The following is a 19,632-nucleotide window of genomic DNA, read 5'->3' on the forward strand; positions in this document are numbered from 1 at the left end:
GCATGTAACCATAATCCAGCTTCTCCATCTACCTAATGCATTTAGGTGTTCTCAAATCCCGTCCAAGAGAGATTCTGAGAAAATAACTAGCTTTTGCAAGTGCACATACAGTATACTCATTTAATTTTTTTTTCTTAACCCACAGTAGGCACATTATTTCATAGATAACCAAGCTAACCTGATCCATTAGCTAGTAGCTGCATTTACAGTACTACTAAGATTACATCTTCTTGAGACAAGAATACAGTGTACTGCTCCTGTTTCCTGACTCATTTAGATGTAAAAAATTATTTCGTATTAATTCTTGATGGTTAGATGCATTTGTACTGCATGACTAATAAATCTACTGCATATAAATTTGCAAAATCAAAATATTTAACCATTTAGAGTTTCCTTTTTGAGTAAAATAGTAGCTGCATCTGATAGCATATGAGAATATAAAATAATGCATGCTCAGAAGTGCATGCAAAATTACTCGTTCATAATTATTTAAAATTTATAATATTAACGTTAAAAGTAAAAGGCTCTATTTCTTAGAAAATGACATAATACATGTAATATATCTTAAGGGTTTTTATATCACTATGACTTCATTATTTTAGTCTCAGTTTTCCCAAGTTGAATTTATTTTTATTTTTGCTGCTATGTTTTTTAAATTAATCTTTTAATATTTATATAAAGTTCAATAAAGTGATATTTCAGACCTACTACTCACAAGATTTTGTTAACCAAGATCTAAGAATATTTTATGCATTTAAAAAATGTACTGTTTTTTAAGTTGTAAAATTAGCAAATAAAGCAAAATGCCCCAAATTTGAACAAATGACAATAACTGGATTAAGGAGAAAACACACTCCTTCATAAGAGTTACTGTACCTATTGTAAGTTTACCCTAAGTTTCAGTGGTGTACTTACTGTCCACTTTGAAGAAATGATTTTGGTAATTGCATTACAGATCTGAAGTGAAAATTAATTGTTAAATTATAAAATGCTGTTTATAAGTAGATACTTTGCTCTTGCATGTTTAATATTATGCATAAATCTCTTAATTCATTACTGTTTCATTTACAAACTATTTCCTAAAGTGAGAATGAATAACTACATATCAAAGAAAAAATTAATTTAACAAATACATGTTGTAAGCAAGGTCTACTAACTTGAAACACATTTTTCTTTTAAAGACATGAACATCTGTATATATAACCTTATAGATATTTAAATCTAAAACTTGAAACTTCAGCGAAAACCTTACATGAACTAACCTAAATTTGTGGCATCTATTTCTAAATAAAATGAATAGTCAGTAGTTATATTTTCCCTTTCCTACATTTTGGGCCCAATGTTTTTCTTTCCTTAGGCTTACTCGACAGTTGATAGACAATATGGGAGTTCTTACAAAATATTAGAAGTTAATAAAAGCCTGTCTTATGAGACAGACATCTCTTACAAGTAGTACTGAGTAATACAGTTCACCCAGGCAAACTCCTAGTCACATGCTAATAACTAACCCTAATAGCCTGGAGTAATTTATCCTGATAATAAAGGCACAAACGTAACAAAGATTATTAAAAATTATGTTTGCTATCACTTTGAAAAAAATATTTTTTTCACTTATCTTTTCTGAAATATTTGGAGTTTTTTGAGAATCTGCATACTGATTAGATTAACTTGATATCTAAAAAATCTAGCCATTAGAATTCAGACTATATTTAATAGCTCTGAAAATGATAAGTAATCCAAGCAATGAAAAATTCAAATATACATTTGCTTTGCCACATAACTACTTCACTGCTGGTGGATACATGAAAGAGGAACCCATACTAAACTGGCTGATGCCCAGCTCCCCAGGAATTAGTGGGATATAGTGCTGGACATGACGTTACCTTGAGTACATGACAGTCAGCCCCTAACCAGGCTCTGATTCACAAACCTAGCAGGTACTCGCTTTAAGTCCTTGGGTAAGATACGAACTTGTGGTAATTGGGCCTTTTTTGTCGAATGTCTCCACTGTTCTTTTCCTTCCCGGTCTTGTTTGACTTTACTGGTGCTGTTGTTAAGGAAAAAAAAAAAAAAGTAGAATGGGCAGCCAAAGCTGCTGCTGATCATCTTGGGAATATTTTAGTATTTCAGTGTTCGAGTGTGTGTCTGACAGGGCCTAGGAGCAACTACATCAGAAAGGTACTTTTCTGTTTTGTTTTGTTTTCTGTTATTTTTTTCCCCTCCCACAGAATGGTAGGCAGAGTCTGGAGCTGGAGTTGGCTGTCATGTCCAAGTCTGTCTGCTTTTTAAAATTTTGTTTGTTTGTTTGAAATTACAAGGGTAAGATGAACTGCAGTGTAAGATGGGCTGTTTTGATCTATTCTGGTCATGATACCGCTTTTTTTCAATGTTAACATGAATGATTTGTTGCATTTTTCATTCCATCTAAAGATGTGTTGCCTTACTGCATCAGTGATTATATGAAAGATCTGACTGTCAACAAATCAGCAAATGGAGTCCATCTTTGCTTCATTCCATTTTACTCAAACCCTATTAAAAATTAATTTGTAGCCAATGCTTTTTTGATTTTGGATTTAAAATGATTAAAAGTGCATAGTAATATATTACATATATTCATAAATTTAGTATAATTTTCTTATTAAAAAAATCATGCATGCTGATATGTATTCAGTTACACATTAAAACTGTAAATAGTGTACATAATTTAAACAATGTTGTAAAGCTATAAGACTTGATTTTAAAATTGTCAGGATTTTATTTTAAAATCTAAATTAATTAAATTAATAATAATCAAAAGTAAAATAGAATTCTTGGATCCCGTTCTCTTATTAATAGCATGAGCAGGCAACTCCAGCCTTGTTTGTAATATATTTATGAAATATTTATATATATGTAAAAATAAATTTGTGACAATATGTTTATTCTGATTCTGATTCTTCTCATTGAGGATAACTATAGTGATGGGAGACATTTATTTGTACATAAGGAAATAATTTACTACCTTATTTCAAAATAAACCTGGACTAAAACCTCATATCTCAAGGAATATAGGTAATTGAAATTTATTTTTGTAACACATAACTTTTTAAAATGGCAAAATAGACAAAATCTATGCTTTCATGCACATCAAAAAATGAAACTTTATATAAAGCATGTTAAGAAATTGGTTTGAATGTATGTTAAATCATTTCTTCTAAAACCAAAGTAATTAACAAGAATATGAAAAGCCATACAAGTAGTTTATAAACTAGAGATATTTTTTTTCTCCCTTCTAATGCTGTTTTTATAAGGGTTATTACTAATCTGTCCTATCTCAGATAGAACTTAAGTCTCCTGCCACTATACTTAACAAGTGTCCTAAGAGACGGTTTATTATCTGAAATTAGCCTCTGCTCTCCCAGTGGTTGTTGCTTGCTTTCTAAAGCAATGTGTGAACCTATGATTTAAGCTTTTATTACACAGTGATTCCATTCTGCCACTGTGACCAAAAGTACCTGACTGCTGATCAAATTCTCTGTATTCGTTTCACCTTTTCCCCCCAATCTCTGTTAGGTTCTGAGCTCATGCCCAAAGCGCTCTCCACCAGGATAGTGGGAGGCATTTGGTGGTTTTTCACACTTATCATCATTTCTTCGTATACTGCTAACTTAGCCGCCTTTCTGACAGTGGAGCGCATGGAATCCCCTATTGACTCTGCTGATGATTTAGCTAAACAAACCAAGATAGAGTATGGTGCTGTGGAGGATGGTGCAACCATGACTTTTTTCAAGGTAAGTCCTACTGATTGTCTACAATTTACATATTAAAATGATAGAGTGCAAACAAATCTCCCTCTCTTAATGGATGTAAGGATGTAGCAACACTGTAATTTGTGAAGAATAATCAATAGTCAATAATCCTCAATAATCAACAATCAATAATAATCAATAGTAAAAAATAATCAGGTTCCTCAGGGGATGGAGGGGTATGTGTACAACTAAATACACGGTCATTAAGGCAAAACATTTTAATACTTGCAAATGGCAAGGAGTTCTTGCTTTGCAAGTATTCCCTTTTTGTTCGAAGGCAATTCTGCCCATGGCAACATTTTTTTTTTCTCAACAAGGTTTTATCTTTGAATGTAAATGTCTATACATTTATTAGTATATATTAATATATTAGTATATTAATTACATTAAATATAATATAGTTAATATATAATGTATATCAATATATGCCTAATGTAATGAATATATTAATACAATGTATTGATTATATATTAATATATATTTGTTAATATATATTAAATAGTATTAGATTCAGACTCTACCAGGCTTAGCTCTTCCAGAGGAATAGAATGATTACATACATACATAATATTCTTATATACACATTTCTTTCTGTTAAGGTGAAACAAGGCTTGTTTACAAGCCTACAGAAAAAGAAGGAAAATAAATGATAGAAATAAGCCAAAACAATTCTTGTTGATGCACATTCATCTAGTGTTCTGTAAGGCACAGAGTTTGAAAATGAGCTATACCACTGAACTCATGATGGTTTCCAGAGGGACAGCCCTGTGGAACACTTGAATGGAAAGTGCTTGAACCAGATTCCAGGCATATAGAGTATCTTACCCTCTTTATTTTCCCTTTCTTCTTACTCCAGCTGATCTCATTGGGCCAAAATACTGTACTCAAAATCGGGTGATTTCACTTCAGGGAGTCAATATCACTTCGTAATTTCTTTTATATTGTACCAAGTCTTTTTGTTTTGTTTTGATGTTGTTATTGTTGTTGTTGTTTTAATATGCAATTTATTGTCAAATTGGTTTCCATACAACACCCAGTGCTCATCCCAACAGGTGCCCTCCTCAATGCCCCTCACCCACCCTCTCCTCCCTCCCATCCCCCATCAACCCTCAGTTTGTTCTCAGTTTTTAAGAGTCTCTTATGTTTTGGCTCCCTCCCTCTCTAACCTTTGTTTTCTTTTTCTTCCCCTCCCCCATGGTCTTCTGTTAAGTTTCTCAGGATCCACGTAAGACTGAAAACATGGTATCTGTCTTTCTCTGTATGACTTATGCTAAGTGTACTAAGTCTTTTTAAATTCTTTGTATGTCAGGCAAAATTTTAAGCATTGGTATTTTCCTTCACTGTTCATACAAATGTAATAGGAAGTTTAAGTATGCAGAAGTGGTAACTTTTTTAAATAGTTGAATCAAACTATAAAATAAATTCTCTCATCAAATATTCATCACGTACCTGTTGAGTACCAGAAATTGCATTACATATTGGTCTTCTAGAGCAAATAACATCTATTTCTCACTTTTAAGGAGATCATAGTTTAGTTGGATGACTATATCAACAATCATGGAACTGGGTTTTATGCTACTTAAAACACAAACTTTGCCAAAAATTATTTAATTTTTGTTGTAAAAATTCTCACAAAACTAAATCATCTCTTTTTCTAGAGTTCTGGAGGACATAAATATCCAAAGAATGAGATAGATTGATTGTTTAGTCAAATCTATCTAATTCTTAAAATGTAATTATTTTCAGAGTGAATATCTCATATGACTAGACAAAGCTTAAAATGTGTATTTTACATTTATTTGGAAAATCATTATTATTTAATCAAATTTGTTGAGTAACCAAAAATGAGCAAAATATTATGATCAGTAAGTGCCATTTGACTATATTAATTACAACTGATCAATTTTCCCCATTGAATATTCAGAATTAATAAAGATAGCTTTTCTTATATAGCGTTTTTTTGTTTTGTTTTTTGTTTTTGTTTTTTTTTTTGTTTTATTTTTGTTTTTTTTTAGAAAAGGAAATCATCTGTTGAAATGCTAAATGCACATTGTATGTGTCAGTAACTTTGTAGTGAGTGAATGTGGGATGCATTAAAATTATTGTAGTATTCAAGAGACTTTTGAATAGAGTTTGTTAAAAAACACCAAGTATCTAAACCAAGTGATTTGAATGACATCAGAAGTTACTATTTCTGTTTCAAAAATACATCAGAGTTTTCATTTTATTTTTTATATTCCAGAAGACTCAAATATCTTATTTCAAAGTTCTTTTATACCATGAGCAAGGTTTATCTCTAGAAAATCAACTTAAAAAAATTATTTTTTTTCTTATCTTTCAGCTTATTCTCTCCCCCTTTATTTTGTCTTTTCAGTGTTTTCAATTTTCTCTTTCTTTTTAAAAAAATTTAAATAATTTTTTTAATTTTAATTTTTTTAGGTAAATTATGCAGTATTAGTTTCTTTTTTTTGCCTACCTTCACTTTTCTTTGCTATTGATTTTTCTTCTTACTCTTTCAGCCCTTGTTTTCTCTCTCGCATGCAAGGGTACCTCTAGCACCAAGAGAAAATTGACATAGAACAATTTTCTGTTTCCAACAGCACAGACATTCTTTCTGTAGAATTAAGGCCTTCTGGAATCCATACTAGTCACAGTAAAAACCACACAGTGATAATCACTAAGTTGACAATTACCTTATGTTGATAACTTTATCACAAGCTGAATTCTTACTTTAAAATTAGAAAAAAAATTAGAATTTAAGAGAATACATTAAATATTGACTTCTCTTTAGTTATTTTAGTGTACCCCTAAATGATACTAATTTCAACTTCATATTTTAGTTTGTTAAATTATACACTTATACCAGCCATGGGTGTAAAATTTAAAAATATATATATTCCTTAACAATCTGGAATTAAAGTAATTGCATGCTCATTTTGCAACTTCACAATGAACCAGGGACTAGTGTGTGTATTCTATTTACATTTGATACCATTCTTTTATTTCTTAATTAACAGCAATGCATACAAACACTCTAGGAAGCACCCTTAAGGCATTGATTTCTAAAGGAATTTCCATCTTGTTTTTACAAATTTAACAAGACCCTGCTGTTAGTTAATTGTTCTGGAATGCTCAGTTCCAGAAAATTATTTTAAAGAATGGTATAATTTTGTTACTACAAGCAAGAAGACCTGGCTCAAGATACCTGACCTTAAAGGGGTAAGTCCTCAGTATTGCAAAAACACAGAGTTATGCCATTCTATAATATTAAATAATCCTTTTTCCAAAGAACATGCTTGACTTTGTTTATTGAGCTTACGTGAATATTGTCTTCAAGAAGAGTTCTTTCTTCTTTTCTTTTATATCCATTACACTCCATGCGCATTCTTCCCAGGGATAAATGTAAAGTCATGACTGGTAAAGTAACTCAAAATTGAGCAGATGGTAGTTCTTCAGAGTTATTCTTTATAAACAGCAGAAAACTGTATGACATCACCAATATATATTCTTAATCATATTTTAATGATAAAATAGCTGAAGGCCCAGGGATTTCATTGAAAAACGATAAAGGAGTTGTCAAAACCTCCTTCTTGGAATCTGGGGACTTGGTGTAGTACAACTGAAATCTCACCCCAGAGCTGAACACTACACAGAATGTTACTAAGCAACAAGCACATTCTTTTCTCCCGAAGTATAAAGATTAGGAGAATGAATACATACAGATTACGTGTTCAAAAATAACTCAGTGAGAGCCTGTAGGTGTTATGGTTTCTTTTGAGAATCCCTGTATTTTCAAAGTGAGTCCTATGTTTTACAAAGTGATGCTGAATCACTTTGCTTCTATGCAACGCATGACTCAGGTTTTCCAATTCCTGACAATTCTCTCTCTGGGTTTGGTCTACCTGAAATCTCAAGCTTGCTATGTATACAAATACAGTCTGTCCTTCCAAAAAAGATGGTATCAAAGGAGATACCTTTTTTATGGTTATTTTAAAAAGTTCTGCCATATATTGTAAGAAATTTAAATAGTATCAAACATACAATGCATATCACTTAATGCTTCTGAAAATAAAGTCTAAAATTCAGAATAGTTGTTATGAATGAAAGAAAAAAAAACTGAAATCAGAGAAACTGGGGCTTGATTCCTGGCTCCACCACGTATTGGCTGTATTTAGGTAAGATACTATTCCTTGTAAACCTCTGACTCCTCATTTCTACATTGGAATGACTAACAGGACCATTCTGAAAGTATTATTTGAATATTAAATGAAAGCTGTACATGTTTGCTAACCATCTAGTAAATGCTTGACGGAGGTTAGATATTAGCATCACTAAAATACATGGCTAATTAAAAATTTTCAGAATTTAGGATGATTTTAAACATAGTCAAGTAAATTATGTCTCTATGGCCCACAGTAGGATAAATAATTTTGAAATAGATTTAAGAAGAGATCACATCATGTTTATCTAATTGAAATTGCTTCAGTCTTCTGATAATTATTGTCATGAAGAGGATGTAATTTGGTAAGTGAAATAAAAAGGAACTATGAGAGCTCTTTTCTAGACTGTGTAGTTTGAAATGGTATATTGAGGTGCATTTAACAATTCTTTGGGGAATTTATTGCAAAGCATAGGTAAAGGGAACTATAAAAATATTTAATATAAAAATATTTATCCTTAACTTTAACTTTTTTTTTAACCTAATGACTAAGATGTCTTATTTTAGGCAGTATTGCCATTCACCTTATGTTCTCAATTACATGTTCATTTGTAAGATATCAAATTTTTATTCAAGAAATAATTACCGATCCTCTCTTATGTGGTAAGAACTGTGTTGAATCTTAAACATATTTCCTATATCTCCAAGCACTGCCTGCACCTGTCCATTCTATCTCCTATATATCTATTTCCTTTACTGTTTCCTTTACTGTTTACTATTTACTGTTTACTGTCCTGGTTGTGAAAACTAGTGTCATCTCTGTCTAGGGTTTTGTAATAACCATTTAACTTTTCTTTCTCCCAATTTTGTCTGTATTGTTCTCTATGCTGCTACCAGAGTGACTTAAAGTCCTCCAAAATTGCCCTCTCCCCTTTGCTTTAGGATATAAACCTGGCTTCTCAGTGTGTTTGTAGACACCTCATTGTTGAGAGTCTTGAGCAAATGATGAAAAAGGAATCCTTGAGACGTCTTTGGTGCAAAAAGATGATTTTATTAAACATGGGGACAGGACCCGTGGGCAGAAAGAGCTGCCCTGGGGTTGATTATATACTTTTAAGTTAGAGGGAGTTAGGGATAGTGTAAGTCTCTAAGGAATTTGAAAGCATGGCTTTCAGAACCTTGAGGGGCTAGCTACTGTTAAGATTAGGTTACTTCTGGTCTTCAATAAAACAAAAACATTAAGGAAGTAAGGTGGCCATGAGTTCTTTGAGGAAGGTCACACTCTACATGTGTCAGGTAAGTGTCAGTGGGCTGCAAGCTGTAAGGAGATTTAATTTATGTTACATTTTTCTTGCCTTTGTTTGCCTCATCTTCATGGTCTGGCTTCTTTTATAGCCACTTGCTCTCACACTTGCAACTACTCCCAGGTTTGTCACAAGTAAATGATGCACCTCCTTCTCCAATGCCTGTTACACATTTTTTTTCCCATCCCCGTCCCTTCTTATAACCAAATTGGTTATATTCTCTTTATTCCTTAGATACTAATTCATGCCTCACTTATCAAATTTTCATGATCCTTCCCCTACCTGTTCTACTCAGCTGGGTAAGGTACTCCTTTATATTCTCTGAGCACTTTTTACTTCGGTTCTTATTGAATTTTCAACCCAAGCTGTCTTCTTGGTTCCTGTGTTTCTATACCACACTGCATAGCAGGGATTGAATCTATATCATTCACGTTTGAATCTCTAGTTCCCTGCACAGGCTTTGCATATGGTTTGGGCTTTATTAGTTATCGACTGCCACAATGATGTTGCTTGACAAACAGCAAAAATCTCTTAGTGGCATGTAACATAAACCTTTATTTAGCTTACAAGTCAGCAGTCCTATTTCTAGAAACTTGGAAGCCCAGAGACTTTAGTACATTTTGAACAGACTCTGTTTCTCTTACACCAGGGTGACAGTGCTTTTGCCAATACCATTTTGGCTAAACATTTGTGGCCTTCAAATGTATCCAAGTGAGTCCATTTATAATCTAAAACCACAGGGACAGTTCTTTTTCAAATGTGCCTCTCTCTAAACTAATTGTTACTTTGGAATAGAAGCTCCTTGCTGGAGGAGAAAATCTACAAGGCATTGCCTTAACTTTTTCAGAGGGCTGAACGAAGTACCTCGAGCAACGTGCATAATTTGTTCTTTAATTACGAAATGGTGCCATGTTGGAACAATTCGGAGAACTTTTACTGACTTGAGACACTGAAGACTAGGAATGCTTAAAATTACCCAACCATGCAAATTCTAACTCTACAATATCACCTCTAAGTACTGGTTGCAAACAGCCCAGTTCTTTTAAATTATTTCTTCCCTCTCCTCCTTCTCTTTGTTGTTCTTCTGATGAGTGATCTCTTTCTTGTACTACCTTATCCCATGTAGCTGAAAGTAACTAGCTGATTCCTTGAATATTTTGTTATTTTGTGTAGACATTTCTTTGGCCAAGTCCAAAAGATTATTACTGCATTTCAATCTTTTAACTTACTACAAGGCACACTTTAAAAATATTGTTTCCCCCTATTTTCATTGATTCCTATTTCCCAATTTTCTCACTAACGATTTAATTGTAATTTAGTATGTGACCCTAAATCAGTGTTTCATATTTAGGTTCTCTTTATGGTACCAACTCACTTCTTTTACCTAATTCTGTACAGTTATCCCATGGCACAATGACTATAGCATCCATTGATGGAAAACCTATGACAGAGAGTTTTAGGTAGATTGTGTGATTATTTTCAAATTTTGCTAATCTGTAGAACTAAAAAAGTTTTTTTTTTTTTTCAAAATATGTAGCTCTCTATAGCATTTCCATTTTTAACTTTGGGTTAAAAGTCAGTTTATTTGGAAGTATAGGCTGTAGTGTTAGGAATATAAGCAAGTGGATTAATCCATCTGGAGGAAAAGTTTTATGTTTTGGTACTTAGCCACAGAGGATTTTGTTTTATTTTTCTTTGTGCATAGTCTCCCTCTTTAGGAGAACTCAAAGTACTTTCTAAATGCCAACTCATTAATCTTTACTGCAACCCCTGAGGAAGGTAGGAAGCAATTATCATTATGCTCATTTAACAGATGAGGAAACTGGGCCATGGAGAGGTTAAGTGACTTATTAATTATGAAAGCAATAACCAAGGGACTCGTAGTATCAACAATAAAAGTAATAGCTAAAGATATGATGGCATAACCATCATTACTCAGAAGAATTAAGTGCATTAGTCATTTTGGCTCACCCACATGACCCCAACTGTTTGATCATATTAAATTTCTAAAACATTTGCTTTAAGCCACTGGGGCAGATATAGTTATAACATGTTCTTTATAATCTGCTGCTTATTCTGAGCTTATCAGTTCAATGATCTTCTAAAATTAAATTATGCTGGGGTGGCAGTATAGGTTTTTAAGCCTGAATTGCTTGTGTGGCATGCCTGTAATGATTTTTCAGAAGCTTGAGTGAGTTTTGCTTCTTAAATGCCAAAAGAACAGAAGTAATTTTTGAGTTGAGAGATAGAATGTAAAAAAATTTGGCAGTTTACTGCATGTGCTTAATAAATGGATTTAGAAACATATACCATTCATTAGACATTTTTCATATTATTCTTTATTTCTCAAAAACATAATTTTTGTTTGTTGTTTTCATTTAAAGCAGCAGTAGCAATGAAAGTATAATATATTTACCATGAAAAGATTTATACGTTGCAGAAGTAAATTTTCAAAATGGCATCTGTAGTGTACTTTTCACATTGCAAAAGGGTTTTTCTGAAATGAGTCTTTAGTTTCCTCTTACTATATTGGTGGTACAATATTTTGAAAGTTTCATTTTGTGTATGCATAAAATTGACCTAAAATAGTTACAACGACAAGAAAGATAATCTAAAATGACTTTTGAATTCATTTTATTTTTTTATTGAGATATAATTGACTTATCTTGTTTAAGTTTAAGGTGTATAATGTGTTGATTTGATGAATTTATATATTGCAGTATGATTATCACTGTAGCATTAGCTAACATCTCCATCAAATCATTATCACAATTGAAACCTAGTCTGTTAGCAACTTTGAAGTTTATAATACAGTATTCCTAACTTTAATCACAATGCTGTATATTAGATCTCCAGAACTTATTCTTTAAATGCCTTTCACAGTTTACGTAGTAAATTCCCAGTTAAGTATGGTCATCACAAAGAAAGGGTTCAATAACTCTTTATCTGCATGTGGATAGAAACTGGATATGTCTTTCACTGCATACCAAATTTACTACTATATGTATTTTAATTATTTTCCACCACTATCCAGGAGGGATTCTTTGACAATATAATAATTAGAAATTCATTATCGTACCTCAGTAAGTACAGGGATTATTTCTTACATATTTGCTTGTAAAAGAGTTGTCCCGTTTATACAGGTGTTACTAACTTGCCACCTAGTTTTGCTTTCAAGTCATTTTTCTTTACTTGGAGTCAATTTATGCTTAGCAATGACACTGCCCTTTTCTCCTCAATAATTTAGATCTCAAATTTCAGCTTTGGGTTTCACATGGGGGCTATAGTCTCTGTGCCTAGAAACTAGTTTAAAACTGGAATATTAATATGAGCACATGTATATTGGCATCAAAGTTTTATGACTTAACAGTTTTTATTTGTTGATAAATAAAGTTAGCGATACTGACTACTTATCCGTGTCCTCAGTTAAAGCACTACTTCAGCTTATGGGGCCAGTCTTTTATCTGTCAAAATAGTAGATGTGGGTGGGCTGCAAGCATTGGGACTGGACAGCATGGATGTCATATAGGAATATGGTCTTATCTGTGGTAGGCAATCACGTTATTCTGACAAGCAAGAAGATAGTCTTGATTTTTACGTCAATTTTTCTTTTTCAAGGGATAGTCATTATTTTGTCCTATTTGGGTATATCGTTCACTAAGTTTCAAAAATCTTCAAAACATCCCTTTGTTCAAATCAGTAGTCTCAACCTGCTTGCACATTAGAACATTAGAATCATTCTTAGAGAATACTGAGGCCCAGACCCGTCTCCAAGCCAAGGAATTAAAAATATTTGGAGGTGAGATTCTTGGTATCTGAGTTTTTTTATAACTTCTTTTGGTGATTCCAGTGTGCAGGAAGGGTTAAATTAACCCTGTCTGAAATATAAATAATCCCTTCATTATTGGCATCTGTATTTAATAACTAATTGCATTTACTTCATTTATTTCATATTAGTTTGGGTATTCTTTTGTTCTGAAACCCAGAATCCACAAAATATCAGACAGAAGCATGAAATGACGATAAATCTGTTGAATGTACTCTTACTTCTTTCAAATTATTTACCTTTTGTTCAAAAGAGATTTGCTGAGAGTGAATAATCTAATTACATCATTTCTGACACTGTTCCTGGAAGTCCCCAGTTGGTAGGCATAAGGATTGACTTGTAGCAGGATGAAGACAGCTAGAGCTTTCTCCTTTCTCAGGGAATTATGGTGGAGTAAATCCTGACCTCCGTGGTGTCTCTGAGTAAAAGTTGAGAAAATATATATTCTGTGGTAACTAGGGAGTGAATACATTCACCTTTTCTTTGTAAGTCTTATTGCAGGTTCTTCCACTGTGCGGGAGGGAGGAGAAATTAGAGACCAGTAAGCAGGCATATTAAAGTCTTGGAAGGATTATTATATATGTGACTTGTGTTTATAACTGGGACCAGATTAAGAAGCAGTGAAGTACCTTACTTTGTAATTATACATCGAGTTAGATTCTGCACAACAGTTTGAGATTTGGGCTCCTGTAGTTTTGTTTCCTGAGCTGACAGGACTATTCTGTAGTATTTGGTGAACTACTGTCACTCCTTCCTTGTGGAAAAAATGCACCTATGTTAACTGGTGGGGACAAATTATTACGCAATTCTAATTGATATCTTTTTTTGTGTTCCTTTGGGATTCCTCATTATCCCTCTGCATATCTATACTGAAACCAAAGACTCATCACACATGGCTCTAATGTGGGTGATGGAAAACCAGATATACTTAAGTTTTCAAGCCAAAAACTGTCCTTGCCAACTTGCTTGCAAGTTACTAATTAAGTAATGACTCAACGATTACATAGAAAAAATAGAAACTTTATTTTGAATTCTTTGTTTCATGTATTCAAGTTCACATATAATCTGGTTTATTGTGTTGATTTCTCTGCATATTTAATGAAACAAACCCTGAAAGCTTTACATGATTGAACACCAATGTATCCTAGCAGTCAGTTTAGATTAGTGATTAATATTGTTACTGAAATACTCATCTGTCTAAGTTGATGTTTTCTTTGTTTTTCATCAGACAGCTTTTCTAGAAATCTAAAATAAATATCTTAGCAAAGATTTTTGTAGTCATACCATTTCTCTTTTCTCCCAAATATTTTTTTTTCTTCATTATTGCTTTTAAGATATGAGTTATAGGTAATGGATCAATGTTAACATTAGGTTAAATAGCAAAATTTTGTTTAAAAAAGCAAAGTTGGTATTTTAAAAGTGTTGTTATATTTTTATTAGTATCTAATATGGTTTTGATATTAGTCATGTTTGAAATTAATATTTAAACCAATTTTTTATAATACATTTAAATTATTGGCATAGTAAGGGGGTTACTTTCACCCAGGGAGATTGTCTCTCTCCCCCATCCTCACTAACACACAATTTATTGTATGTGAGGCCTGATCCTATGTTTATTACAGGGATTTGCATAAGGCCTACAGGAAACCAACACCATTTTACTATGTTCCCATTGCAAGAAATAAAATGGTGCCTTTGAGTAAAGCTGCTTCATCAGACACTAGTTTAGCATGCCAAGTTACAGCTATCAATGGTGAAACAGCAGATGTGAAGGCTAGTTGGCATCAAAGCATATGAGTTGAAGACTTTCCTATGGGAAAGAAAGTGCTTCATTACACTTTATCTATACTAAGAACATTGGTTCTATCAAGCTGTCTGGGAAAATTAGATGATGATGGGTTTTATTACCTTAGCTCTGCCAGAGTGAATTCAATAGTTAAAAAGTAAGCGATAACACCATTTGGGGAATTATAAGAAGTTATTAGAGTTTCAGTGTATTTAAACTTCGAAAGAGCAGCAACTTTTATCTCCGCTTCTCTAAAATGTCTGAGGGACAAAAGTTTAATCCCTCTCTAATTTTCAATATGTACCAATGAAGCTTTGGGACTCTAATTGAAGAAAGAAGTTTTGTGTTTGACTGAAGTGTAAAATCTGAGAAACAATGTTTTAATTGCCTTGAAAGGCAAGTGCATGAGGCTGTTGTCATTCCAGGATACACTGTGGTTCTGTCTCTCTTCTGCCCTCCCTCCTCTACTCTGTGCAGGGACCACTCTTGCTGTTTGTCAAGTCAGCATGGCAGCTCAAACACCACATTGCACCTCATCAATCTTAGCCTAGAGGGCCCCACAGGGAGTGAGAAAACTCAAAGTCAGTTAATAGAGCAACGTAGAGCTGGCCTGTCAAGTACTGCATAATGGATAATTGTCACTGTAAGAGTTTATAGCCACCGGTTAGGCAACGATTTGCAAGGGACTTGGAAAGGCATATTTTTGGACGTAAAAATATAGGCTTAGATAAATATAAAAATTGTCACTTAAAACTTGTAATGTTTTATTTGTTAGTTAAAAAATTAAGATGAAAACTTCTCTTCTATGTAAGTTGCAGCATAAAAGCATCATTCGGTATTTCTAAAACAAATGTACAAACAAACAAAACGCCCAGTTTCTCTGCTTTGTAAATTATTTGAGGAAATTATTTTAATTGGGATTGTGGCTAAGAAAGATCTATTAATCATGTTTAGTGTGTGTGTGTGTGTGTGTGTGTGTGTGTGTGTGTGTGTGTGTGTTTGTAAGGGGGAATCAAACTTTAGAGTATCAACAAAGCATATTATCCTTTTAGATTATCCATTAGCTAAAGTGAATACTGTGAAACTTGTACTTAATCCAGAATACCCTATGCCCTTGGCAGTTAATGTTCTTGATTTTTCATGCACCATGATGTCTTTTTCTTTTTTTTTTTTTTTTTTTTTTTTGGTGGGGGGTGTGTGCTATTTTCTGTTGTTGCAAATACACTTTAAGCTAATTATCACATTTGGTCAGCTGAACATTCTTTTGTTCATTTGTTTTCCTATCTCTTTTCCAAAAGTCCTAATAGCAAAAATACCACTTTGTTCTTTGATATTAAGAGCTGATTAAAGACATTATATGTAGTTAAGTAGGTTCTCTCATTATATCATAAAGCAAAATGAGGTTTACTGTTACTACTGCTTCCATCTTTGCTGTATAGACTTTCATTAAAGACAAAACAGAACTGCTTTTCCTCCTTGGAAGCGTGCAAAATGTAGGATCATCAGCCCTTCTGATAGTGAATCATCTTATTACTTCATCACTCATATTCACCAATAGCAAACACAGCTCATAAAGCATCCTTTCTTTTTTATGCCCTTTCTCTACCCCAATAGATTGGAAAAAAGACAAAATAAATTTTAGAGATGTTGATAGTTGCAAACTGAATATAATAGATTCCTCAAAAATATTGCTTTTCAAAAAGCAATATTGGCTAGATTAAACATTAATGCTAAATGTCTTCGTCATAAAGAGGTCAGATTCTGAAGTAATTCAAGTTCTTTTGCTGGGATATTATTGACTTTGACAGTGCCTAGAGTTGTAAATATCTAATGCATACTGTTAAGCACTTTCATTGACCTCCTGTGTTCAGAGAGAGTCCTTAACAGTTTCATAAGTAAAGAACTTTACAGATGAGGGAATGTGTCTGCACGTGTATGCACATGCATGAGTGAGTGTGTTCTATAGGAATAAGATATGCTACCTTAATTGGAATTAAATTATGAATGGTTACATGATTTATTTTTCTTATACCCAGTTTCCATATTAAATCTGTTCTAGTGGAATAATAGTTCAGGGCTGGCAATAAATTGTAATTTTATTTTTCCTGATAGCATTTGAATAATACTTTTGATTATCATTAGCCTATTGTATATACCACAACACTAGTGGAGTTCAGTGAAAAGATTTGATTGTCTCTAAAGGTAGGTGTTTCCTTTATTAAATATTGTAATTACAACTAATTAGAGGTTACACAATAAATTAGTTTGCTTTGTAGGTCCCTTGACTGCTTTCAGAACACTGTGAGTTTATGCTTCATTATAATTTATTACAAAAACAATTAAATAAAGACCAAATAATTAGAAAGTATCATTAATAGTGGATATAAATGATTGTTGAATCAATACAATGCAGTTTAACAAAATGATTAAATGCATAAACTAGGTTGTGTCATGAAATCATATATCTATCACTTGTTAGGGATTTACTTAACCTAGGGCTTCTGTCTTTTTATAGCTAAACTGGGGGTTTCATTACCTGTTTTATAGATTGTTTACATAAAGCACTAAACATGTAATAAACTCCCAGTGTGTACTTACTGCTATTCTTATTTTAAGGCGCTTAATAGTTGAACTGATAAACTCTGTAGCAGATAAAACCATTTCCCTCCAAATGAATGCTTGCATTCCTGGAAATACATCCAGTTTACCTATGCTTAATGCCAAAAGCTGGTACTCAATTACATTTATGTTTGATTTGTGATTTAATCTTGATTGTAGATTATTAAAAAATATTCTAGATTAATCTCTTGCACTGCTGAAAAGATAAAGCGCATCATGAATCCAGTTCCATCCATACATCCAATTTTAATTAATGATCTTTTTATTAATGTTTTTTTAATTAACGGTCTTTTTATTAATGTGTGAGATTTACTTTGACAAACAATTCATGCTCAGAATTAATGCTTAAGTAGAAGAAGAACTCCCATTTTTAATTGCTCTTCCTCTCCATAAATATTAACCATTGTAATTTTAGCAAGTTTCTTTTTCTCTTATAAAAATAATGCATATGACTCATGAGAACTATAGAATTTTAGGAAAACAAAGGAAAAAATGTCAAAGTCCAACCTACAAAGACAAATCCTAATATCCTGTAACAAAAGCCTCCAGTATTTTCTCACTATATTTTGTTTTTCTCTTGTTTCAGTGTTAAAGACTTTTAGCCTATATATAGCTTTACATATCTCATATTTCCACTGAACACAGGTAGTGATGCTCTTTTCAGGAATATGCTTTAAAAATTCATTATCAGCATGCTCACTTTGGCAGCACATATACTGAGATTCATTATCAGTAAAATAGGGTTATAAGAATGTGCTCATGATACTTTCAGAAATATTTTTTTTTCTTGAGATAAAGTCTAAAACAAAAAGCCACTTGCTAATTTCCAAACCCATTCACCTAGTCATTGCAAACTTCTTTTTATTGTTTATTTTATTTTTGAGAGAGAGAGAGAGAGGGAGGGAGAGGCAGACTGTAAGAGGAGGAGAACATAGAGAGAGAGAGAGAGAGAGAGAGAGAGAGACAGAATCCGAAGCAGGCTCCAGGCTCTGAGGTGTCAGCACAGAGCCCTACATGGGGCTCTAACTCACTAACCGTGAAATCGTGACCTGAGCAGAAGTCGGACGCTTAACCGACAGAGCCACCCAGGTGCTCCCACTAACTTTCAAAATATGTTTGTATAGAAACACACATGCATAGCAAAGAAATCATTTATATCCTAAATACCTAAGATAACAATTGAGATATTGATTTTCAATGTTTGTTGCATTAAACTATCAGAAATTTAATGCTTTCATATATTAAATTTAATAAATGCTTTTAATCAAACCTTGAAGGAAAATTGGTAGAGAGATAGTTTTAAGGTTGTCTGTTTAGACTTCTTAATATAATTTTTTCTTCAAGTGAAAAAGAAAAAAAATCTTGTGATAGAAATATATAGGAGTAGTTGTTAACCTTTTTCTGTTGAGCCATATTAACTTATATTTAGAAGAATGATTATAGAAATATCTTTCTTTATCTACATTAGCTGTAGTTTATTCAGTCTTTCCATGTCTATAAATGAAAAAGAACACTTGCATGGCTGTACTGTCACATAGAGTTGACATTGAATGCATGTAGTCTGGAATTCCATTCCTCAGTTATTCCAGGATGCCCAAGATACACTAGTGTCAGGGGAATCTATGTTAGCTCATATTTTTTAGGTATTCACATACAGATATTTTTATCGTATCAGCCTTTTCTTCCAACACTGGAAGAAACTAAGCCAGCCTAACTCTAGCAAATATAATTTAGTGGAGTAAATTAGGAATCCATATTGTTGGGTGTGAAGACGGTCTGGCTGTGACATGTCACCCCATTGATCCCTGGAGTTGATTCAGCTGATCTGACTGGCTAGGCAGGCATCTCTCTCCCTCACTGCTCCATGTGCGCCCCTCCCAAAGCTGTGTGCTGGGTACAAGAGGAAATGAGGGCGACTTTCCCCAATAGAGGAGGACTTTCTTTGGTCGAGGGTAAACGAGCAGCTGCACTCCCCTGCTAGAACTTCCAAACAGGCTCTCAAGGTCCATTAGTAGAAGAACATAGGGTGGTCAAGCTTCCAAGACCCCAGACACATCCAAATGAGGTGCTGCACGTGGCAGTCTGCCTTGCTTTAAAGAATAAAATACAAAAACAACAACAACAGTGGCAGCAGCACTAGCAACAACAAG

The 19,632-nt window shown here is 33.2% G+C and overlaps 1 protein-coding gene across 5 annotated transcripts in view; it reads left to right on the top strand.

Annotated features, from left to right (window-relative positions):
- Nucleotides 1–19,632, top strand: part of GRIK2 (glutamate ionotropic receptor kainate type subunit 2) — a 661,616-nt gene that overhangs the window by 529,228 nt on the left and 112,756 nt on the right. For all 5 annotated transcript variants that reach the window (XM_045499147.1, XM_045499151.1, XM_045499149.1 and 2 more), the window contains exon 14: nucleotides 3,553–3,770. In XM_045499147.1, the coding sequence (XP_045355103.1) occupies nucleotides 3,553–3,770 (218 nt within the window). The remainder of the gene's footprint in view (nucleotides 1–3,552; nucleotides 3,771–19,632) is intronic.

The sequence above is a fragment of the Leopardus geoffroyi genome, chromosome B2 (genome assembly GCF_018350155.1).
Source record: "Leopardus geoffroyi isolate Oge1 chromosome B2, O.geoffroyi_Oge1_pat1.0, whole genome shotgun sequence".
Lineage (NCBI taxonomy): Eukaryota > Metazoa > Chordata > Mammalia > Carnivora > Felidae > Leopardus > Leopardus geoffroyi.